The following is a 26,123-nucleotide window of genomic DNA, read 5'->3' as shown; positions in this document are numbered from 1 at the left end:
TACTCATTTATTGTATTATCTATACTACTACATGTTTTATTATTATTTTTTTTTCATAGCTAGAATAATCTCATCAGTAATTCTGCTATTATCGGAGAGAAAAATCACAGCATCGTCACCTCGTCAGGTGCACTTTTTTATAAGCGAGATCAGTGTTTTTCACTCTTAAATTTAATCATTCTTATTTTACATTATAGCATATAAATTTGAATAGATAAATAAAAAAATAAAATGGAGCTTAAGAAAGCGGGGTCCGCGTTACCAAGCCTTGGGTGCACGCATTGTGTAGCTAATGCTTCCAAAATATACCTTTTTATTTATATGTGCATTATTTATCTATATTTATGAAATAATTATTTACGCGTATTTTCATTTTCATATTGTTTTTGGTTTATTTTATATGAACAAATCTTATTTATACAAAAATTGTTTTTACGTGATGTATTTCATTTTTTTATATAAATCTTTTATTGTTTAACTTTAATGTTGTATATCAAACGGTTTGTAATTATATTTATATAATAATTATTTCCGCATGATTTTATTTCAATATGCAAATGTAAGTTGTTTATTTTGTAATGTTAAAACGTTGGATTTTCTGTTGTTCTCGTTGTCTTCTTTTTATCCTTGCCACAATCAACTTTCACTATCTTTTTGGGGAACTATGAGAATATGCCTTGCATACTTTGTCTGAGAATTCAGAATTTTGAGAAAGTTTCGTGCAAATGGGACCAGGATGCTGCTTTAGAAAAAAATGTATGTAAATTGATAGAGTGAATAATTAAACACATTAAAGGATTTGCGTTAGTCATTTTATTAAAACGAAAGATGCATATAACCAATATAATTTCATGTTATATATCAACAATATATATACCGTAATTCTATAACAAAGCGTAGAAGTGTATTTCACAGTTTATAACGGGGCGTCCGTTTCTGCACGTTCCCGCTTCATTTTTGTCCGTGTTTGCTCGTTAGCCTATATGGCATTACGGAATTCATATGAATTGCCTTAGTAAAAGGAAGCTGAAATAAGACAAAGATAGTCTATTTGATCATGTGTATATCGTTTATTAGTAATAAAATATAATACCAGGAACGTATATATAACAGATATAAGTCCCTGATAATACAGGACCCGTTACGGCCCGTTCCTGTCAATCGTCGGGCCGTTTTCTCTCCCGTGATGAATCGTATTCAGTAGATTTGATAATATTTGGTGCAGATTTGGGTATATTTGGTATTTGGGTATATTTCGGTAAGATTTGGCTTTATTTGGGTAAGATTTGGGTATATTGGGTAAGATTTGGCTTTATTTGGGTAAGATTTGGGTATATTGGGGAAGATTTGGCTTAATTTGGGAAAGATTTGGCTTAATTTGGGTATATTTGGGTAAGATTTGGCTTAATTTGGGTACATTTGCGTAAGATTTGGCTAAATTTGGGTATATTTGGGCAAGATTTGGGTATGTTTGGGTAAGATTTGGCTTAATTTGGGTATATTGGGGTATGTTTGGGTAAGATTTGGCTTAATTTGGGTATATTTGGCTTAATTTGGGTATATTTGGGTAAGATTTGGGTATCTTTGTGAAAGATTTGGGTATATTTGGGTAAATCGTCGCGCCCGGCAAAGACCGCAATGTTTACATTCTTTATTTTTTAGATATCAATAAAAAAAACTAAAAATGCTTGCAGAGACTTTTCATTTTAGTAATTAATTGAAAGTCTTAGTTTTGTAACATACTATTGAAAAATAGAACGCACGCTTTTCCCACAAATTTACGATTGGTTCTCAGAATTTTACTAATAATGCTATTTTAAGAACGGAATTTCCGTTCGCAACCGAGGCCTTCTTTTATGTTGGCAAGCCTTTTTTTTAATGTTAGAAAATATGTTTTCGGAGAGATATCCTGCCTGACCATAAGTTATGTAGAGATTCTTATGTGTTTCCTGTAACTAACTCCTCATCCCATTGCTAGTTTGACCAATCCGGCTACCGTAGCGGCCTGAGGAGATAAACTCCAACCGGCACATCTCAGGAAGCCGTTTGGACCGCAATGCGATGTAAATAAATAGCAAGAAGCGTCATTTGCGGAAGTAGATACAATGGAGAACTGGCGAGTTCAATGTGCCCTTTTTTTCCCTATTTTAGCCATCGTTTTCGGCCAAGGTAATTATTATACCTATATGTATTATTAATGTTTACGCATATATATCATAAATTTTTCACACTCGTCTCATGGTTAACTTTCAGATCGTTGCATGAATCTGCGATAAGCAGCTCTCAGAAATATTGATTAAATCCTAGTAATCTCACTGGTTGATAAGACTTTAATCTGAAATAGGTTAGATCTGCATTCTACTGCAACAGTGTTTGAGGTTTACACGACGAGAAAATTCTGACAGAAGCCAGTCAGCACATTATATGCCCTGGGTCCCCTAGGCCAGTCGGGGTACCGTAATTATGAAGTCGGTTACAAACATTAGAACCGGAAGTCCGGATTTGGTTAAATTAATTTTTGTTTTCTTCTATTGAGGATATGTATATATATATGCCAAAGATAATATTTTTTTTCAGTTATTGAAGTTTCATTTTAAGGACCAAGATTTACATGATTAACTATCTTTTCTTACATGTATTATTGGTTAAATGTCCCTTTCTATACCCTAAGTATTTACTTTTTTCCCAAATTGGTCTACAGAAATATCAAGATAAAACTTAACAGTTACACTGTATGATGATAGCATTGGCTGTCCACTAACATTCCATCTGTTACAATAACTGAAAAAACATACATCATAACTGAGTTTTAACTTGCTGATGATGCTATAGAGAATGCCTCTAAAAGTATGTATTTGTCTCCTGATTTTGGATTATTTCTTTGTAAACACTAAGGCTGACCTGAGGGGTCTGAGGGTCAGGGCCAAAAGGGTAAAGTTTGGCTATATTGATACAAATGACTTCTCCAGAACAATGCATTGATATATTGAATCACAATGATTCTCTGAAGGAAAACAAAGAAGATGTATTCATATATATAATTTTCAATATAATGATAATAATAATAATATAATATTTTATCATATGCCCCATTACAAATATCACTCACTGTCAATATATATATATGATGAAAATATAAATCACATATAAATATATGAATAAAGTAGACAGCACTAATTATAAATTAAGTTTAGACCTACATGTATCTATATAGATATATTAGAAATTTATTCAAAAGGACTGATATTTATATCATCAATGAATTATTAGCAACACTATGGACAATAAAAATGAAAGCAGAGCACCTGTCTAACATGCATGCAATGTATTTGTATAAATATGTATAATACAATCATGGATCTATAAACAACTTTGTGTATCATTTGAGTATAAACAAATCAAAATGTCAGATTAACAAAAAGAACATGAAATGATAAAACAGAATTGGTGTGTAACTTTCCCATTTCATACCATTTTATCAATGATAGTGTAGAAAACATTAGCTACACCTCATATCCATATAGTTGTATTGTGTACGGAGCGATGACCCTTGTTTCAGAAGTCCCATATTTTATTAGTATAACATTTATTTACAGTAAAAACATATTTTAATGATGTAATATCACTATATTCATTCAAAGAAATATTTTGAACAAGTTTTCATAAACCTTGTGATGAGGTATTTAAGCTGTTGTTCATAATAGCCCGTTTTGTTCTTGATTTAGCAAAGATGGATGTAAGATTCATTAAGAAAATACAAGAACTGTCTACTTATTCCTTTAAATTGCCAGCAACTTGATAAACAGAGGTGAATAATATATGTTTATTTTTAGGCCCACTCTGGATGAATTTTTAAATGAGATATGGGTAACAATGAATATAGACTACTATAACTTATATACATTCTGTTATTTATATTTGTGTCTATCAAGAAGGCAGTGTTCCAGCAAATGACCCCTACTGTCTCCAGACAGCATCCTAGGTATGAGCCCTACTGTCTCCAGATAATGCCCTATGTATGAGCCCTTCTGTCTCCAGACAGTGCCCAAGGTATGAACCCGTCTGTCCCTAGACAGCGCCCTAGGTATGAGCCCTACTGTCCCTAGACAGTGCCCTAGGTATGAATCCTACAGTCCCCAGACACACCCTAGGTATGAACCCTACTGTCTCCAGACAGTGCCCTAGGTATGAGCCCTACAGTCATCAGACAGCGCCCTAGGTATGAACCCTACTGTCTCCTGTGGTCCGATTGAGTATAAGCACAAAGGCATTGCTTCTTCTTTCATGTAGTTTATTTAGGTACAAGCAGAGTCATAGTTTGTGAGAGATGGTGTTCATTTCTCCAGCGCTCCTCGACCTTCTCCGACAAACCTCAATATCTGTCGTCTATTTAACCCCACTGCCAAAAATGACCGTTGATCAAACCCCACTTAATCCATGTATCTTGAATCATGAATTTTTCGCTAATGTTAGCTAAATTATTGCTGACCAACACAACCCGTAAATCAATACATACTAACTTTACATAGGAATAGGTACATAGATAATATGTATATAGAAATAGATACACATACAAATGTATACTGCGTAATTTAATGTGATGAAATCTTCCTGTTTGTAAAGTAATCCTACTTCACCTGCTTATAGTGTCCAATGTCTTGCCACATCAGCGTAAATCTTATTAACTAAAGATACACATTAGGTCTGATAATAAATATTAGATCAACGGTACATTTATTACCTTAATGAAATCAATAATTGATTCTATTTCTGCTGTATTTTTTTATAATTTGATAGTACACAATTTCCCTATAAGCCATCTGGCTAAACTCCAGACAGCACCAGGTTGTACGACATTATAATATCCCTGATGGAACAGATTTCCTAGAATTACCTCCCTTTGTATCGCTCTATCAGATGGTGTAGCGATAAGTTTGACTGACCAACATCAACTGAGAGTATCTACAAAGGATGTTGTTACCAATGTGAATCCATTATCCACAGAAGAATTCTAGGTAATGGCTTAAATTTAGCTGTTGACCACTCAAAAATACAGTTCATATGTACTTAAAAGTCTCTCTTTTTTAACTTTGAAATGAAGCAATAAAAAGAAAGTCTTGTTATATGTTTTTGTGATGGTATTTTAAGTTTATTTACATATATGTAGATATTACACAAGAAAGAAGCATACATGCCATTATTGGTATTTTCAACCTGTGCAATTTTGAAGTATACTTCAATTCAATTTTCAATACTTATGCCATTTATTTAATACGATAAGAAATGTCAACCTTGATAATATCAATTTACAGTAAATTCTGACATTTGTTATGTCCAAAATGAAAATACCCTTTAGAAAACTCTGAAAATGTAATCAAGGCACTGCGAACTACAAAAACAAAACCATCAAAAGAATATGGCGTTCAAGGATGGACTTTGATCGATAACACAGGAAAAAAAATAAAATAACCGGAAAATGTGGCCTCTACAATTGCAAACACACAAAGAGTTAGAAGTTGATTCCTTATATGTTAATCATATTCAATGCATTAATGATGCTAGGTACTCAAATTTTAAGAATTATTACCTTTTTTTAACCTTGCTTAACATTCGTTCATCTGCTCTAGGTAAAATGTACTGACCAATTGATATTCTTCAAGGAGTATGACCATCAAATTTTTATTTATTTTTTTTTTCTTAAATTCTCTTCAATCTTAGTAAAACAGTGGCTATAACATTCACAAGAAAACATATCAATCATCACAAGTACTCTGTACTACTAACTACCCCTCCTTTGAGTAAGTTTGGTCTCTCTGGATTCTGAAGTTGGAAATCTCAGGATTCTTTAACAAGAAATTTTGTTTCATTATCTTCCTTCAAAAATGAACTTTGCTTAACTATCTCTTTAATGTTTCTTAATTGCATTCTAAAAAGTATCCATGCTATTATCTGTCAATTGTTAAATTGTCAAGTACTTAGATTATTACAAATCTTCGATGGTTTGTCTGCTTGTGGTGCTTATAATGAAAACCTTCTCCATTGTTCTTTCACTGTCCTCTTCATAATGATAAGTTGTACTAATATAAGGTTTCCTCTGGAATTCGAAACTACAATTTTGTGTTGTTTAAACAATTTAGAAAGCTTAGATATAATCAAGGTTTTTTTTCTTTTTATCAGATATCCCATCAGATAGAACGATGAAGGTATGTACTGGATCTTCTCTAAGATTGGATTTTGATGGTGCATCCTACAATGAAAAAGTTCTATTAAACTGGCTCTTCACACCAGTGGGAGGCAAACGAAAAGACATTGGCCTGAAAACAACTGAGAGTGCCTTCAGACCTGTTGGTGACTATGTTGGCCGTGGAGTAGAGAGAGTCGGTGTTATTGGAATAATTATCCCACATGTAACAGCAGCTGACAGTGGGCTTTATGAGTCCCAGGACCCAAACTTTATATACAACATAACAGTACAAGGTAAATGGCTGTAAAAGCCTCTATGTCATGGTTGTAAGGCAATGCCTAGCAATACTGACAGGAAGAGTCATAGAGAAATAGAACCTACATAACCAACCAACCAAAAAAGGGAAAACTTAGTTGATGGTTTAAGGTTGAATCACCCTTTTTGTATCATGCTGTTTCATGGGGATATAACTGCAATTTTCATTGGCTAAGAATGACACATTTATATACATATATATATATATAGAAAAAAACTTGATTTGACGAGATGCGAGTAAATTATAAATAAAAATGATTTTTGACAAAAGAAGAAAGACATTACATTTTGCACTAGCGCTTTCACTGTAATAGATCTTCAGGTGCATAGTAACTGTACATAATGGTGTGGCGTCACAACATGTTATCTGTTGATGACGTCATAATATAAAAGGGGCATAATTATATTTTGCAAACTTTACAATGCGGTTAAACATTAATATTCAAGTCTGGTTTTAAAATGTTTATAATTTCTGACTCCTTGGCTTCTCTTTGTATCTGACTCCTTGGCTTTTTTCTTCTACACTTCTAGACTTGAATATTAATGTTTAATGCTACCATCTTTCAAAACTATGTTATGCATTCATACGGTCTCAATGAGACAAGGAAATATTATACTAAAAACTGAATGAAAGTGACAGGCAAAGTGTTCCTGGAACTATTCAGTTTGAGATTTGTGTCAATCACAAACTAGCATTCCTCTGGTTTGAAGTTGATTCTCTGAGACGGGACAATACGGCAGAATACACAAGATTATGGGATCAATTACATCTATTCTACATTTTGTACCAAGTGTCATGTTGATAATTGTAAAACTGGTTGAGTAATGGAGAGATTAATTTTACTCAAAGTTTCTGTTTCACAGTCAGGATGATTTTACACTAACAAGATAGACAGCTTTGTACATGCATGTATGTTTAATACATATAGCATGAGAAAGGGTGAAGTGTCTCATGGCACTATTGCCTTAATACAAATGTACTCAAAAAGTTAGCAATGTGAAAAGATATATTGTTGATCAAAACTCATCTATGTACCAAGTTTCATGATAAAATTGGTCGAGTTACAGAGACATGGAATCCCATTGTTGAGTTTTTTTAGAAATAATTCATCCCAGTATCATTTTAAGACTTGTCAGTGATGTATATATAAACATCTCTGGTTTGGTAATCGTCATCACACAATATTATGCTTTATACTTTACGACTAGAATTGAACCATGTGCAAAACTTCCAAATTATAGATCCTGGAATACTGTAAGGTTGAAGTTGTAGTGATGATTAAAATCTCTGTTTCAGATCCATGTTTGAACATCTCACATGTTGTTTCTAGGGATGACAAAAAATGTGTAGATATACATTGTGCCACAGGATATGATTTCAATAGGATCGAGGTAAGACTGATAGAAGCATTGTATTGAATGTATATACCTTTATAGATATATGTGCCTGCATTAGATGGTGAACAGTTCATTAGTCTATTAATATATTTTGTGAACACTATTCTCCTAGAATCACTGAAGGGTTTGTGCCACAATTTTTGTAAAATAGTTGTACAATATTCAAAACATCTGCCTCAAAGCAAGCATTTTGGATTTTTAGCTCACCTGCCTTAAGGGCAAATGAGTTTATGCTGTGGTGCAGAATCTGTTGCTCATATGGTGTCAATTTTTTCCTTTAGGAATTTTCTTCTTAATAACCAAAAGGCCAAAAATGAAGATATTTGGCTGGTAGACTTCTTGAATGAAATCCTACAAGTTTGCCAAATGAAATGTTTAAGGTCACAAGTCGTACATTTTGAACTTCAATGGATATAAAGATGGCTGCAAATTGCCATTTTGTTGCTTTCAACAAGTATAATATATTTCACTTATATTTTATATCAAGAAACATGATAAGATGAGAGAACCAACACTCTTGAGGTTTAAGAAGGCGGCAATGTTCCTGAATGACACTAATGCAAGCTTTCTGCTGAAATGGGAACAAGCCCACATTCATTTTTATTTGGTTTGAAGAAGACCTATACCTCTCCTCTGATGACAATGAAGAAGAGCCATATGAAAACAGACATTACTCTCTTTTTAATTTTATGACTGAAAATACAGTGTTAAACAGTAACCTGAATGACACTTTCTGTCTAGATGAAAAGTCTGAACATTTGATAAACGAACAAGTATCTGTCCACAGAGTTTATGGCATATTTACGCCCACTTTGTAAATGTACTTGCGTTTTCAGTTATCACCATGAAGTATTGTTAATTATGACATCATCATTTGAACTGCAAATCAGCACCTTACGGGTAGACTGCATGTTCTTGGATGTTGAGATTCCTATATTTAACTATTATGTTATATTCTATATATTACTTCCAACATGTATGATATTATTTACACATTACTATTCTTATTAAAAAACTTTTGCTTGATTCATTCTCCCTTTATTATAAGTGGTCATACAACAAAGGTTGAGTGCCTAGATTCTTCTACTTTGATCTCTGTTGTATTTAACAAATGACAGGTAACTTCTAGGAGGTTAAGGTAAAGGCTACTACATCGTTGTCAGAACACAAGGTTTAATCTGTTAAAGGCACAACAGGTCTCTTAATCATTGTTTTGTTGTGATGATGAAAGATGTCATTTTGTGTGTTTACAGGTAACAGAGGGAGGTGACCTGCAGCAATTTGACACCGATTCAATTACATTCTGCAGTACTTCTGTTATCGCTGTGGCCTGCGTTGCTGATAATCAAGGTCAGGAGATGTCAGATACAACGACTGTTGTTCTGACAATCAAAAGTGGTGAGTTATTTCTCAAGATTAAGATTACGCCCCTCACCTTCAATAATTTTTCTCAAATTAAGGTACATTGTATCTTATAATTTATTTTGGCCCACAGTAACTAGGTGGATGATCTTTTTGTTAATGAGGTAAATTTCATATGAAGGTTCTGGTGAGTCTCTTTTATGCCCTTGAAAATTTTCGGGGGAGCATAATAGCTAGTCTCTGCATTGTTCGTCCATCCGTCATTCTAAATGTCCATTGGTGTCTGGGCATAACTTTGCCCAAAGTTAACAAGCAGGGGTCCGGAAAAGCACTCGTCCGGTCGTCATGGACGGGTGAAAATTGTCTCGGACAACCAGATTTATCTTTGTCAGTCGATGTTCGTCCATCCGTCATGACAAAAAGATCAAAATTACATTTAAAAAGTTGTTTTCTGGGATCCATGGTCAAGATCACTTATCACTTCATATTTAGAAATTAACCAAACAATTACTACTGGTAATTAACATACTGCTGAGACATTTTTTAATTGATATTATATTAGTGCATTAATGAAAATGGTTACCTTTTAAATTTTTTCTGTAACTTACTTTTCCCCTATCAAACAATAATTTCCTGTTGAACCATATCACAATCAAGGATCTGTAGTTTGTATTACTGCCACATTCTGTCTATTATATCAGAAATATTTGTTAAAAATTACAGATGATGACTATAATGAAAAGGAATCTGGTGAGTTTCTAACTTTATCATAGTCCCTTAAAGTATAGCTAAACAAGCAAATTCTTTTACTAAAAATAAATCAGTAGTGATTACAAAACTTACATCAGAGACGTATATATCACAGACGTGATATATACGTCTCTGCTTACATGTATGGAAACTTAAAACTTCAAAACCAAAACCAGTGCAGTCTTCATTTGTTAAAACACAAATAATAGCATAATAGCTAGTCGAGTACTTTTTTCCGATGAAATTAATGTTACAACTTAAATTTCAATAAAAATGTAAAGAAAATTTAAAACAAAGAAACATGTTCACGGTACTTCAAAAACAAAATATTCCAGTCTGCACTCTAACTTTTGATTACACCGGAACTCCCATGACGTCAGTCATTTACCTTAGTCATTTTCATGCTATCATACTGATGTCGGGTGCTCTCAGGCAGTACCAACATGTACCGGTCTGTATTTAGCAGCACCTAGTCAGTAGGATATAAACAAACTCAACAGCTAGACCTAAGTCGCGCACAATGTCTGATGCAAAGCAGCCATCACTGCATAGTTTTTTCACTAAAACTTTAAATAAAACTAGAAAAAAGTCACATGTCTCATCCTGGCTGATTAAGTTGCCATTTCATAGCTGAATTTGGACTTGTTAATTTCCAATCTGGACGAGTACATTTTTCAGTCCACAAGCCCTGTGCCTAGTGGTTTAAAACATTTTTCAAGACCCCTGACAAGGATCATGAAATTTGGTGTATACAATGGGCATACTAAGACAATGTGCAGTGTATCAAATTCAGGGCTCACAACCCTCAATTACAGAGTTATTGCCCTTTCTGTGTACCAAATACAGGGTCAGTGACTGCTCAGTTAGGATAATGAAAGTTGTTTTCAGGCAGCATTTACCAGTTTCACTGATACTCATGTCCTTTGAAATTAATTTGAACAACATGACAAAATGATCAAGAATACATTTAAAAAGTTGTTTTCTTGGATCCATGGTCAAGATCACTTATCACTTCATATTAAGAAATTAACCAAACAATTACTACTGGTAATTAACATACTGCTGAGACATTTTTTAATTCATATCATATTGGTGCAATGATGAAAATGGTTACCTTTTAAATTTTTTCTGTAACTTACTTTTCCCCTATCAAACAATAATTTCCTGTTGAACCATATCACAATCAAGGATTTGTAGTTTGTATTACTGCCACATTCTGTCTATTATATCAGAAATATTTGTTAAAAATTACAGATGATGACTATAATGAAAAGGAATCTGGTGAGTTTCTAACTTTATCATAGTCCCTTAAAGTATAGCTAAACAAGCAAATTCTTTTACTAAAAATAAATCAGTAGTGATTACAAAACTTACATCAGAGACGTATATATCACAGACGTGATATATACGTCTCTGCTTACATGTATGGAAACTTAAAACTTCAAAACCAAAACCAGTGCAGTCTTCATTTGTTAAAACACAAATAATAGCATAATAGCTAGTCGAGTACTTTTTTCCGATGAAATTAATGTTACAACTTAAATTTCAATAAAAATGTAAAGAAAATTTAAAACAAAGAAACATGTTCACGGTACTTCAAAAACAAAATATTCCAGTCTGCACTCTAACTTTTGATTACACCGGAACTCCCATGACGTCAGTCATTTACCTTAGTCATTTTCACGCTATCATACTGATGTCGGGTGCTCTCGGGCAGTACCAACATGTACCGGTCTGTATTTAGCAGCACCTAGTCAGTAGGATATAAACAAACTCAACAGCTAGACCTAAGTCGCGCACAATGTCTGACGCAAAGCAGCCATCACTGCATAGTTTTTTCACTAAAACTTTAAATAAAACTAGAAAAAAGTCACATGTCACATCCTGGCTGATTAAGTTGCCATTTCATAGCTGAATTTGGACTTGTTAATTTCCAATCCGGACGAGTACATTTTTCAGTCCACAAGCCCTGTGCCTAGTGGTTTAAAACATTTTTCAAGACCCCTGACAAGGATCATGAAATTTGGTGTATACAATGGGCATACTAAGACAATGTGCAGTGTATCAAATTCAGGGCTCACAACCCTCAATTACAGAGTTATTGCCCTTTCTGTGTACCAAATACAGGGTCAGTGACTGCTCAGTTAGGATAATGAAAGTTGTTTTCAGGCAGCATTTACCAGTTTCACTGATACTCATGTCCTTTGAAATTAATTTGAACAACATGACAAAATGATCAAGAATACATTTAAAAAGTTGTTTTCTTGGATCCATGGTCAAGATCACTTATCACTTCATATTAAGAAATTAACCAAACAATTACTACTGGTAATTAACATACTGCTGAGACATTTTTTAATTCATATCATATTGGTGCAATGATGAAAATGGTTACCTTTTAAATTTTTTCTGTAACTTACTTTTCCCCTATCAAACAATAATTTCCTGTTGAACCATATCACAATCAAGGATTTGTAGTTTGTATTACTGCCACATTCTGTCTATTATATCAGAAATATTTGTTAAAAATTACAGATGATGACTATAATGAAAAGGAATCTGGTGAGTTTCTAACTTTATCATAGTCCCTTAAAGTATAGCTAAACAAGCAAATTCTTTTACTAAAAATAAATCAGTAGTGATTACAAAACTTACATCAGAGACGTATATATCACAGACGTGATATATACGTCTCTGCTTACATGTATGGAAACTTAAAACTTCAAAACCAAAACCAGTGCAGTCTTCATTTGTTAAAACACAAATAATAGCATAATAGCTAGTCGAGTACTTTTTTCCGATGAAATTAATGTTACAACTTAAATTTCAATAAAAATGTAAAGAAAATTTAAAACAAAGAAACATGTTCACGGTACTTCAAAAACAAAATATTCCAGTCTGCACTCTAACTTTTGATTACACCGGAACTCCCATGACGTCAGTCATTTACCTTAGTCATTTTCACGCTATCATACTGATGTCGGGTGCTCTCGGGCAGTACCAACATGTACCGGTCTGTATTTAGCAGCACCTAGTCAGTAGGATATAAACAAACTCAACATCTAGACCTAAGTCGCGCACAATGTCTGACGCAAAGCAGCCATCACTGCATAGTTTTTTCACTAAAACTTTAAATAAAACTAGAAAAAAGTCACATGTCACATCCTGGCTGATTAAGTTGCCATTTCATAGCTGAATTTGGACTTGTTAATTTCCAATCCGGACGAGTACATTTTTCAGTCCACAAGCCCTGTGCCTAGTGGTTTAAAACATTTTTCAAGACCCCTGACAAGGATCATGAAATTTGGTGTATACAATGGGCATACTAAGACAATGTGCAGTGTATCAAATTCAGGGCTCACAACCCTCAATTACAGAGTTATTGCCCTTTCTGTGTACCAAATACAGGGTCAGTGACTGCTCAGTTAGGATAATGAAAGTTGTTTTCAGGCAGCATTTACCAGTTTCACTGATACTCATGTCCTTTGAAATTAATTTGAACAACATGACAAAATGATCAAGAATACATTTAAAAAGTTGTTTTCTTGGATCCATGGTCAAGATCACTTATCACTTCATATTAAGAAATTAACCAAACAATTACTACTGGTAATTAACATACTGCTGAGACATTTTTTAATTCATATCATATTGGTGCAATGATGAAAATGGTTACCTTTTAAGTTTTTTCTGTAACTTACTTTTCCCCTATTAAACAATAATTTCCTGTTGAACCATATCACAATCAAGGATTTGTAGTTTGTATTACTGCCACATTCTGTCTATTATATCAGAAATATTTGTTAAAAATTACAGATGATGACTATAATGAAAAGGAATCTGGTGAGTTTCTAACTTTATCATAGTCCCTTAAAGTATAGCTAAACAAGCAAATTCTTTTACTAAAAATAAATCAGTAGTGATTACAAAACTTACATCAGAGACGTATATATCACAGACGTGATATATACGTCTCTGCTTACATGTATGGAAACTTAAAACTTCAAAACCAAAACCAGTGCAGTCTTCATTTGTTAAAACACAAATAATAGCATAATAGCTAGTCGAGTACTTTTTTCCGATGAAATTAATGTTACAACTTAAATTTCAATAAAAATGTAAAGAAAATTTAAAACAAAGAAACATGTTCACGGTACTTCAAAAACAAAATATTCCAGTCTGCACTCTAACTTTTGATTACACCGGAACTCCCATGACGTCAGTCATTTACCTTAGTCATTTTCACGCTATCATACTGATGTCGGGTGCTCTCGGGCAGTACCAACATGTACCGGTCTGTATTTAGCAGCACCTAGTCAGTAGGATATAAACAAACTCAACAGCTAGACCTAAGTCGCGCACAATGTCTGACGCAAAGCAGCCATCACTGCATAGTTTTTTCTCTAAAACTTTAAATAAAACTAGAAAAAAGTCACATGTCACATCCTGGCTGATTAAGTTGCCATTTCATAGCTGAATTTGGACTTGTTAATTTCCAATCCGGACGAGTAGGAAAAAATCGAAAAATAAATAGAATCACACCGTAAAATTAACTATTAAGTAAAAATGCAACATTATCTGTATCTTCTAAAAGAAAAATTTGCTTTTGGCATGCTGTTGTTTCCATAAGATGAAATTTCTTTATTTCTAAATGATTCTGTAAATTTACTGTTTAATCTTCTGATACAAAAAACATCTATTATGACTTGCTCCATCCCAGATTTCATGATGCAGAAAACTGGTGCTTGAGAAGGGGATGAAAGTATGTTGCTATTCCTGTCTTTTTTTTTTTTTTTTTTGAGCTTAACGTCCTTGTTCTGGTTATAACCGAGCCTAGGACACTAAGGGGGAGGGGCTGGTAGGGCCGAGGCATTAGGGTGTGCAATTCCTGTTGTTCATCTGTCTGTACCTTTTTATGCTAAGAGCATTGCTCTTCAGCATGTTGCTGTCGCCCCCGAGTATCAGTATTTCGTTTTCATTGTTTCATAAATCGAAAGTTTACTCCTACTCCATCTGCCGGACATTACCGTAATCATTGGATTATCGCCCCTACAAGTTGCTGATGCGAGTCATTAAATGAAACAACCTTATCGACATTTTCTTCATTACTTGTACATCAAGAAAACGTTTTGTGTTGTGTATTAATGATAATCAGACATCGAAATTTGTAAATACAATGACAAAGACTCACGTTTTATGGTGGTAAATTTTGCGAGGCGATGCCAATATGGCGGCTTAACTTTCTTTTCCGCGCGATGCATTGTGGGTGTCATATACATTTGTATTACTTTCTTTTTTTTCTTTTTCGAAAATTTACCTCCCGTTTAATACTATTGAAAACTATTAAAATACTGAAATATGTAGTTGAAAATAAAAATGAAACTAAAATAAGAATGATTTAGAGTAGCATAGAATACTGTATCTAAAAACTGAATAAAACAAGATATAAGCATCTTTATCATATTTTTATTATTATTATTATCATTATTATTATTATTCCATGATGTCTGTCCACATGGAATTTGTAAGCACTCTTGTGCATTCTTATACCACCAAGAGGGTGGGTAAATCGAATCAAGTTGTCTATCTGTCCATCCATCTGTTTGTCTGTCTGTAGACACATCTTGTCTGGACAACTCTAATGAAACTTTATAGTAATATTCGGGACAATGTGTAGATGTGCATGCACCATTTCCCTCGAAATATTGATTGCCATGGCAACTGGTCAATATAGACAGGTTTTGCATGTCGGTCAACTTCTAAACCTGTGGGCCAATTTCAACAAAACTTCGCAGGAATGTTAGGGAACGTGCACATGCTGCTGTGTTTCAGAGGATGTTTCTGTGCAAAAGGTCACCATGGGGAGATAACTAAGGCTCTGGGTGTTGGGGGTATTAGTTATCATTTTGGATTACAGTTTCAGTTATCCCTGGGTAATGTGGAGAGGATATAGTAATGATTTTGAGGATTGAATGTACTATATGATTACCTTGTAAACGCATTGAGACCAAGACAGTATACCTTTATCAAATTTGGAACATGTATCCCTTATGAGAAGTTGGTTTCTTTAGAAATTCAGGGTCGGATGTCAAAGATCAAGGTCACAGTCAAAAAACGGATAATTGCATGGGGTGTTTTCCTTTGCATTACCCTCGTTTTTCTATCAAGTTTCACAACCTAAAAGATATTCACATCTTGCAAATTTCAAGGTTCATTGTCGCTGTAAGGATGTTAAAAAATGATAATACAAGAGGAATAAAATATCTTGCGACAAGTTTTAGAGAACAAAGAATATATAAACATGTCAACAGAATTGTAGAACCAGCAAAACAAGTGTAAAATTGAAACAAAGACAATATCTACTTGAAGATTCCCTGAAAAAGTACAAGGAGAATAAGACCAGGTGTTCCGGAAGAATAGGCATCTTCTATTTTAAGTTATGGTGACAAATCATGTTTGTTTTAGAAAATTGGCACTCTTATGCAGCCTTTTACAAACAATCTGGAAAATGAAGCTGTCCAAAATTTGTATGTAGCATGTTATTTGCATGATGGTCTAACTAATGGTCTTAAACCAATAAGATACGCAGTCTTTAAAGTGATAATATGGTGTCCAAGATCAACATTCCCTACAATGTATCCAAAGAAATGGACAACTTCCCTATCATTGCATCTTGGAGCCTACTTGGAACATGTATTACATAAGTAATACTACTATGCTTGTTATTTCTGATATCTGCTGGTCATTTTTTATGGGCTGCAATGATTTACTGCTTGCATATAGTGTAACAAAATGAGTAAAAAATGGGTTTAATGGTAATTTTGGAATGGTGTGTATCGTAGAGAGCAGCATCTTAGTTTAAAGTACATCAGGTCAAAAGTCAGTTAATCCCGTGAGTGATAGATAGTGATGCACGCCTGATAACGGGCGGGGTGTGTACCCAAGTGGTGAAGCACCATGGCAGAATATCGCCAGTATGATTGATCAGGACAGAAAGATGCTCTCTTTTGTATGCCTCGCGCTGGCGAACATATTTGTAAGTAAACAAGATAAGAAACAAGGTATAAGGTAGATCGAAGATGGGAAGTTGATAACGGGTACTCCTAGTCGCACGTGACTTCATAATTAGATGCTCCGGGGGCTAGGTTATTGTTGTCCAATTGGGACTAGGCTTAAATTAAGTATTTGGGTATTATGTATACAAAGATAATAGCCGGCAGAAGGTAGTCGAGTCTGGGATCGAGTAGCTAGAGAGAGTTGGGAGTCGGACGTGGAGACGGGCAGAGTCCCGTATGGGACCTGCTCCGCGATGGAGCGGGTCCTGGCCAAGTTGGCCCATGAAATTTTGTATGGAACTCTTTGATATGGACGGGCAGGTTTTTCATTTTTGTCTGCCTTACCCAGGTGTTTAGTTTTGGTGCCACGACATGATGCTGTATGTTGATTAGGAACTATCTTTTGTAATGGATACTAACGCGAAGTACTAACTATGGAAAACCACTATACGATGAAATAAAAGTTTCGGTCAACCCAAGTAAACACTGTGTTTAGTCATTGTGTTACAATAGTTGGTTTCACTATATAGCAAGCTAATAACTAAGAATTTATTTTTTAATGGTCTTAGCATACCAGTACTTTCAGTACTTTGATTATGTTTGCCTTTATCCATAGCTGCCTCCGAAAAGATGTTTACTTTAGATAACTGTTCAGGTCAAGAGGTCAAAAGTCATAGTCAATGTTACTATGATTAGAAAATCGGTTTCAGCTCAATATCTTCTTTCTGGCCATTTCCACTTAAATGTCATCCAAGTGCTGCCTCATTGAGAGTGTTTGTTTTGGACAGTGTCTATGATATGTTGTTGAGATGACACCAATGTTTTTGAGTAAAGAAGAGTATCTTACTACATTATGATAAAATAGTTACAGAAAAAAAACATCCTGGTTAAGAAATTGCTCTCAGGCCACTTAACTGTTACACAATTAAAATGTAAACTAAGAAACAGCATCACTTGAATGATTAGGAATTCAAGCTTTGTACTTTATTTTATTGTTTTGCAGGAGGACTCCGAGGAGAGATAATTGCAGTCATCGTTATCTCTAGTTTCGTTGCTATTGTTGCCATAATTGCAACAACTGTTTTCTTTGTCAAGAGACAAAGGGGCAACGGTAGAGGTAAGTTATCTTATTTGTGCTTACAAACATCAACTAAACGTATTCTCATGGCAGTTTACGGGAATTAGTCAGGCAGTAAACAAGTTTCACAATCTTACTTTATTACCTTGTAATTGGAGAGTTCCATTAGAAAAGGAGGTGCAGTCGGTGAAAACTTCCCTTGCATAAAGAAGTAAAATGTAGACGTGTGCAGATTGAGCATTGTTTTAAATGTGACAAGAGCACCATGTTTAAGAAGATAAGACTGGAGGCCCATTGAACTGATCAGTCACCTGACTAATCTAAACCAAACTTAAAAGTAAAGGGCAATAAGTCTGAGTTGCAATCAAATTAGTCTCATTGTCAAAGTCATCAGCATTCTTAATGATACAAGACCGTATTCCACATTTCTGAAATCTGTTCGTATTTAATGAGGATGTCTTGTTCAATAGGTCCAATGATAGAAAACCTGCAAAGAGCAATGATTCTGTAACTAATGAACAAATAAGTCCAATTGCTGAATTCCTCTGAGATATTATTGATATAATACAGCATACTACTAAGTTTCATCAAAATCTGGTCATAAAACTACAAAGGGCCATAACTCTATTATAATATACATCAGTCTGAAGTCCTGCTTTTTCAACAAAATGAAGACAAGTGTTCAAATTTGCCAATCTCATATTTACTTTTCACATCAGTTCTAAAACTCTTTCTCTGTTGTTTGGTAAGGAGATAGGATTGTGACTTGTCCTATGATTTGAAGTTGCTAAGCAACACTTATGTGATTATGACTTTCTCTGGAAAAGTAGAAGGGTAGAAAATGAAAGTAGACTTTATTTCACACGTATGATGCTAGATGTACTTGAATGGTTTAAAATGGATGGCCATACTTTTATGTTACACAATTGATTCATCATGTCATAGAAAAGCCAAGCAAAAAGTCAACAAAAAAAAAAACCAAATAAATGCAAAAAAAAGATTTTTTTTTTAAAAGCTGATCAGGATGCACGCTACCCATTTCCATCTTCATTCTCAACGAGCTTGTTTTGTTAATTGCAATAATCATTTTTCTCTGATTCGCAAATTGTGTAAAAGCTTTTCTTCACGTTCTCAGAGGTTTCAATTATGTTTCATTGTTACATTCCATTGAATGCCTCATGTTCAAAACCAGATACAAATAGGTTGGTTTTTCTTAAAGTAGTAAGCTAGACACCAGATAATTCATAGGTTAGCTTCTTATGTCTTATGGCACAAAAATGTCAATAAATTCAAGGTGTGGTATCAGTATAGATGTAAACAAAGAATCGTGGCAGGTCGTGGTGGCTGTGTAGATGTAAACAAAGAATCGTGCCAGGGTGTGGTAGCTGTATAGATGTAAACAAAGAATCGGTGCAGGATGTGGTAGCTGTATAGATGTAAACAAAGACTCGTGGCAGGGTGTGGAAGCTGTATAGATGTAAACAAAGATTCGTGCCCGGTTTGGTAGCTGTATAGATGTAAACAAAGAATTGTGGCAGGGTGTGATAGATGTAAACAAAGAATCGTTCCAGGCTCTCAGTTGAGTTGTTCAGTGCACTGTGTATGATACATATTTGTAGAAACAACATAATTTGCTGCTGGTATAATCAAGGATAAACCCAAAATAAGTTATTAGTGCAACACTAAATGAAGCTAATTCATCTGAATATAATTACCAACCAATATCAGTCTGCAAAAGGGACTCCTTTCCTTTGTGGCAGGATACTGGTTGGGGACCCAGTATCGTCATATGCAGTAGTGCTTTTGATGGTTCTGATTATTTCATCGATTCAACGTCAGATTCTTTTTGTGGTAGAATTAATTTTTAAGATAAAAGTTTTAATTTTACCAGCATTTTTGTAAATTGAATAGTCATTTGTGGAAAAACAGTAGCATTAGTTATATCTTGAAAACTGATTTTCTTGCTCTGCGTATTAGGCCTACATTTTGAGATAAAACCAGTTTTTGAAAACTTTACCTATGCATTTACGACATGTTCTTTGTTGATGCTAAGTTGAAATTACCAATGAATAATGACACAACTGAAGTTTCCTTCAATATTTTTGGTTGTTATTTATGTTGTTAAGTTTTATATTAAAGTTTATATATTGCTAAGTTAGATTAAAAGCTGTTATGATTAATAATAATTGTGAAATTAAGGCAAATAAAGAAAAGAAGGACCTGTCAGGAAACTTTTTGGCTCGTGATGTTTCAATAAAAGGTACAAAAATTACATTAGTTACACTCTATCGTCCAAATACAGACACGCCAACCTTTTATGATATTTTAGTTGATACAGTTGATGGCTTGGGTAATGAAAAGTTTATTATAAGTGGAGATTTTAATTTAGTCCTAAATCCAGAGTTAGACTATGACAGAAGTTATAAGAATGTTAATAATCGGAAAGCTAGAGATCATTAAAAGCCTTTGTCTTGTTGATATTTATAGGGAACTGCACTCCAATAATAGATGGTACACCTGAAGAAATAGGCCTGATTCGATTTTTTTCTTATATTAGAAAATTTGTTATCAGGTATTATTAACTCAGTAATAGAACCAGGGTACAGGTCAGATCATTCACTTCCTAAACTTCATTTAAAATTTAACGATTTTAAACGGGGAAAAGGATTATGGAAATTTAATTCATCTCTATTATACGAGGAAGAATATCTGAAATTGGTTAAATAAGGCATTTTAGATACAAAATTTTGGCACTGTTTTCCTGTTTATAATAGAAACACAATAGATAGTATTTCTGACATAGATATTGAGTTTGTTTTTGATGATCAGCTGTTTATAATAAAAACGCAATAGATAGTATTTCTGATACAGACATTGGGTTTGTCATTGATGATCAGCTGTTTATAATAGAAACACAATAGATAGTATTTCTTACACAGATATTGGGTTTGTTATTGATGATCAGCTGTTTATTGAAACATTACTGATGGAAATTAGGGGAAGAACCATAACTTATTCATCCTATAGAAAAAATACAAAATAGAAGTGAAGATATGCTGAAGAAAACGATATGATGCATGGAAGAACTAGAGCAGGTAGATAGTGAAGAATTAGAAATAAAGAAAAAAGAATTAGGAAAATTTAGAGTTAATAAAATTAAAGATAGTATAATAAGATTAAGAGAAAGATGGCAAGAAGAAGGAGAAAATCAACCAAATACTTTTTTAATTTAGAAAATAGAAACTTTATTTCCAAAATAATTCCCAAGATAGAAAAGGAGAATAATGTAATAACACAGCAGGATGATATTCTAGAAGAGGTTCATTTTTACTATGAAAAATTATATGATGACAGTTATGAGATATTGACTTCACAGAATTTTTAGACACTTTTGAAGTCCCAAAATTAGTATTGAGGATTATAACATTAGATGAGGCAGCTAAAATCCGGAAAAAAAACCATAAAGAATAATGAAAGTCCCGGTACAGATGGTTATACTGATTAAATTAAGTGTTTTGGAAGCAGCTGGGGGTTCTCATTGTTAGCTCTATAAGCTGTGGATATAAAAAAAAAGTTGACTTTCAGTAACTCAAAGACAACATGTTATTACATGTATTCCTAAGGGAGGTAAACCTAGGCAATTTTTTTTTAGATTGGAAACCCATAACATTATTAGCTGAAGTTTACTTTGATATTTTTGGTTGTTATTGATGCACACCCACTGTAGTTGTGTTGAGTTTTATATTAAAGTTCATATATTGCTAAGTTAGATGAAAGAAAATAAATAAGGTTTTGGCATATCATTTTCTCAATTGACCTCCAAGGAAAGGTCCAAACAAGATCTTGAAATGTAGAATGCCTTTAGACACTTAGTCACCCACAAGGGCCTGGCTGCACTTTTCCAGAAGGGTAGTGGGAAGTAGTATTTTTCATCCGCAGAAGCATCCTATCACATATAAAAAATGTTTGTCTCTTTAACTATTGTCTTGATGGAGAGAGCCTTATTGTAAATCAATATTTAGTTTTAGAATAATCAAGTCAAAAAGCTTTTGTACAAGGCGACAGAATTATTCCATATTTGTAAACTTTCTGAAAACAATGTATTTTCATAAATTCAGCAGAGTATGCTTAGAGACCTTAACATGTTTTATGGAGCTTTTTATGTAACAGTGTTATTACTAGGATATCAGTTTGATAGAAATTAATATTCAAATAAAGCGATAACTTATTACTGAATGAAATTCTTATTTGCTAAAGAAAAAATTGTGTGGGGTCCAAAAGGGGAAATTTTAAAATCCTTCTCCTCTTGTTGAAATGATTGGATTTTGCCCAAATTAAGTGTAACACGTTGTTGGGTCAAGGGGAATCTGTTTTGTATAAATGGTAGGTCTCAACCAGCTAGGGGCTTAGAGGTGATCCCAATAGAGGAAATAGAGCAAATTCTTTAAAATCCTACTCCTCCATGTTGAATGATTGGATTTCACCAAAATTTGGTCGGAAGCATTGTTAGGTGAAGTGGAATCAATTTTGTATGAACGATGGGTCTTGGGGGCCTCCTGGGGCTTGAGGGGTAGGGCCAAATAACGGTAATATAGCATTTTTTTTTTTTAAATCCTTCTCCTATAGGAATGAGTGGGTTCTGCCCAAATTTTATCTGAACCATTGTTAGATGAAGGGGAATTAATTTTGTGCAAACAATTGGTCTCATCTCCCTGGGGTGGAAGGGGTGGAGCCCAATTGGAAAAATAGAGCAAATTCCTTAAAATCTTACTTCTCCGTTAGGAATAAATAGATATTACCCAAATTTGGTCAGAAGTATTCGTTGACGATGGGGAGCATAGTTTGTGTAAGGATTGGTTCACAATGCCCATGGGCCATAAGGATAGGACCAGAAAGGGGAAATTTTGCAAGTTCTGTAAAATCTCACTTCTCCTATAATGATAATTGGATATTGCCCAAATTTGGTCAAAAGTAATTTTTATGAATAGTGAATCTGTTCACTGTTTGACCACAGGAGTGAAACCCAATAGGGAAGTTATATCAGAAGTTGTTTGTCATATTTGAAATTCTTTATCAAATGGCTGAACAGCTAAATTAGCCAGGTAAGCGATGCAGGCCTCTTGTTCTCTTAACTGACACCTTTCCACTTCTCACTCAACATGTTTTAGTACAAGGAAACCCCAACAAAAATTGATCAAGACAAAAGTAAGTTAAAAAGACAATTAAATTGAAAAAAGATCACTCCTTACATATTTTTTGCATGTATTTTCCACAATGCCACTAAATAGTTCATCTTAATAGAATTGTATATATCAGTTTCAAAATAGAGTGTAATTCAATCAAATAGATTTTGATTCGCAAAAGAATGAGAAGTTAAGGTTGACATATAAAGGTGTCGGATCGTACAGATTGCCTTACCAAATACTCAGTCCTTCAGTCAATTAATTTCTGATTAAAGGTACAAACATACAGTGATTAAGTATTTGTTATTTGGCATGGCTCGACGGCATTTTTATATCTGCATTTTACCTGAAAGTGTGACTTTAAAAAAGTATGATGTTTGTTTCTTTACATGTGCCTAATGACTTAAGCATGCATTAGTGATCTGTCTATTTTTTCTTTTCTCTTTTTTTTGAACAAAGAAAACACATTCTACTTTCTTGTCAGATTTCTGCTTTGATATGTGTTAAATAAGTAAAAAGCATGGACAATGTTGATTAAGACTATACTCTTACTTTCGTGCATGTTGTTTGCAGGACTGCACCTACCAATACCTACCTAGGCATTTGCATGGTGCCAGAACATTTGAAGATGGCAGGGATTAGGATTTCTCAAAGGGATGTGAAAAGAGACCAGATAATACCAGACCAGCCTCATTTCATTATTTTTTTCTCTTCACTCCAGCATCTGCCTGTTTTAAGATGCATACCTCCATCAAGGTCATCATGGTAGTCACTATGTTTAAAGTCTGTGTCTGATTTTCCTGTCGTGAATCAAATTCATACAAAACTATTCTCATACAAAATTGTTTTAAAAAGATCTACAAATACAAGTGGAGTATTTATAATATTTATATGCTTCACAACAGGGATATACAATACCTTTCTTCGGTTAATACTACTGAGATATCCTATTTGTACATTTTTGAAAGCTTTTATGAGCACAACATATATTTACAGGTTGACACAGTAATCAATGGTATCACTGGGTAGATAAATTTACAGGTAGCCTTTTGCATCATGGCCATATATAATTTGTAACTACTAACTACCATACAATATATATAGTGGCTGTGACTACCATATACTATATAGTGGCCGTGACTACCATATACTGTATAGTGGGCGTGACTGCCACATACTGTATAGTGGCCGTGACTACCACATACTGTATAGTAGCCGTGACTACCACACATACTATATAGTGGCCGTGACTGCCACATACTATATAGTGGCCGTGACTGCCACATACTATATAGTGGTCGTGACTGCCTCATACTATATAGTGGTCTTGACTGCCACATACTATATAGTGGCCATGACTGCCACATACTATATAGTGGCCATGACTGCCACATACTATATAGTGGCCATGACTGCCACATACTATATAGTTATAAGTATTACTGATAGTACTTTTGTGACTAATTGGCATTATATTATGGCCTTCAATGTGTATTTATCAAAGTATTATATTTGTTTACTTTATACATACATTTTGTATCATGTATATGAGATTTGTGCAATGTGAAGTAAATGTATCAGTTATGCTTTTTGATTAAGCAATAAAACCCTCTCACAGCCAGTGATAGCTTGGCTGCTTTACAGATTTTGGAAGGCCGCCAGAATTTCGTCATAGTACATTGCAACAATACCATGCAATGGTATTTGAATAGAAATTTTTCTGTTAATACCAGGCACACAAAAATGTTTTTTATGCAGTTTTTGGTGAAACATTTCCAGATGAGATTATAATATTCCAATATAGAATATGAGTACAAGGCGATGTCAAAAACAGACATTTCTTAAGTGTCTGCTATGCAAATCTACACTTTAAGGTCCACACTACTTCTATTGGTATAGTATCAGATTATCTGACAATTGAAATGAGGTGTGTCAGGTTCAATCCATACTCAAGGCTGTTTGTCTTTATCAAGAAGCCAATTAACAGTTTTATTGTACTTCATTGTGTATGTTCCATTTTGAAATAAAATTTCATTATTGTATGCATTGGTACAACTCATACAAGTCAATTTTCATGTTATGTTAACATAGGTGAGACTCCATGGGAAGTCTTAAGTAGCCTATTGCTATCACCTTTTGTCCATCACCATCAGTCATGTATCATAAATATTTTACATTTTTGTCTTCTTCTCAATAACAAAAGCCTCAAGATGCTTGCATCTCGCCTGAAGGGCTACCAAGTTTGTTCAAATGAATGACCTTGATCTATATACAAGGTCACAGGGGTCAAATGTGATTAGATCTTTAATTGACATCTCAGATTATACCGTGGGATAGACTTGTTAGGTGAGATTGATCCTGAGGAGTGATGGATGGGGCCAAAAAGGGTAAGATTGACTAAAATTTCAAAAATCTTCTCAACACTTAGGAATGATAGAATCAAATACTTTTCATAGATGGAGGGATATTAAGGTGCTTCACAAAAATTATGAACTTTGTAAACCTGGCGTCTCATATTTTCCTCTGAGTAGGGGGTAAAATTTACCACAGTTTGTTTAGAAAGATCACATTTTGAGCATCATTTATTTACTTGCCTTTCAAAATATTTCAAACTTTGAAGTATGGGATGGCAGATTGATAGTAATAACAGGGTGGGGCCAAAATTGGTCAAATTGACTGAAATTTAACTCATTTAAAGCCAATGGAGATCATGTTTAATGTTGTCATCTTATTAGCCAACTGTCATCCAATGATAGACTATTGAAGTCATCCTAATTCTGTGTTTCGTCAATTCATAA

General features: G+C 34.0%; 1 protein-coding gene across 4 annotated transcripts in view; it reads left to right on the top strand.

Moving 5' to 3' along the window:
* The first annotated feature begins 2,090 nt into the window (after nucleotides 1-2,090).
* LOC132543320 (uncharacterized) overlaps nucleotides 2,091-26,123 on the top strand; it is a 36,643-nt gene continuing 12,610 nt past the window's right edge. For 2 of the 4 annotated variants that reach the window (XM_060206819.1, XM_060206812.1), the window contains exons 1-7: nucleotides 2,091-2,169; nucleotides 6,178-6,477; nucleotides 7,797-7,891; nucleotides 9,151-9,295; nucleotides 9,983-10,009; nucleotides 11,264-11,290; nucleotides 18,068-18,181. In XM_060206819.1, coding sequence (XP_060062802.1) covers nucleotides 2,106-2,169; nucleotides 6,178-6,477; nucleotides 7,797-7,891; nucleotides 9,151-9,295; nucleotides 9,983-10,009; nucleotides 11,264-11,290; nucleotides 18,068-18,181 — 772 coding nt within the window. In that variant the 5' untranslated portion in view covers nucleotides 2,091-2,105. The remainder of the gene's footprint in view (nucleotides 2,170-6,177; nucleotides 6,478-7,796; nucleotides 7,892-9,150; nucleotides 9,296-9,982; nucleotides 10,010-11,263; nucleotides 11,291-18,067; nucleotides 18,182-26,123) is intronic. The other 2 variants (XM_060206827.1, XM_060206834.1) reach the window with 2 other exon arrangements.

This window comes from Ylistrum balloti, unplaced genomic scaffold (assembly GCF_031769215.1).
Source record: "Ylistrum balloti isolate Yb309-2 unplaced genomic scaffold, AGI_CSIRO_Ybal_v1 Utg369580, whole genome shotgun sequence".
NCBI classification, from domain to species: Eukaryota; Metazoa; Mollusca; class Bivalvia; order Pectinida; family Pectinidae; genus Ylistrum; species Ylistrum balloti.
Note: the sequence above shows the minus strand (reverse complement) of the source record. Positions and strands in the feature narration are given on the sequence as shown.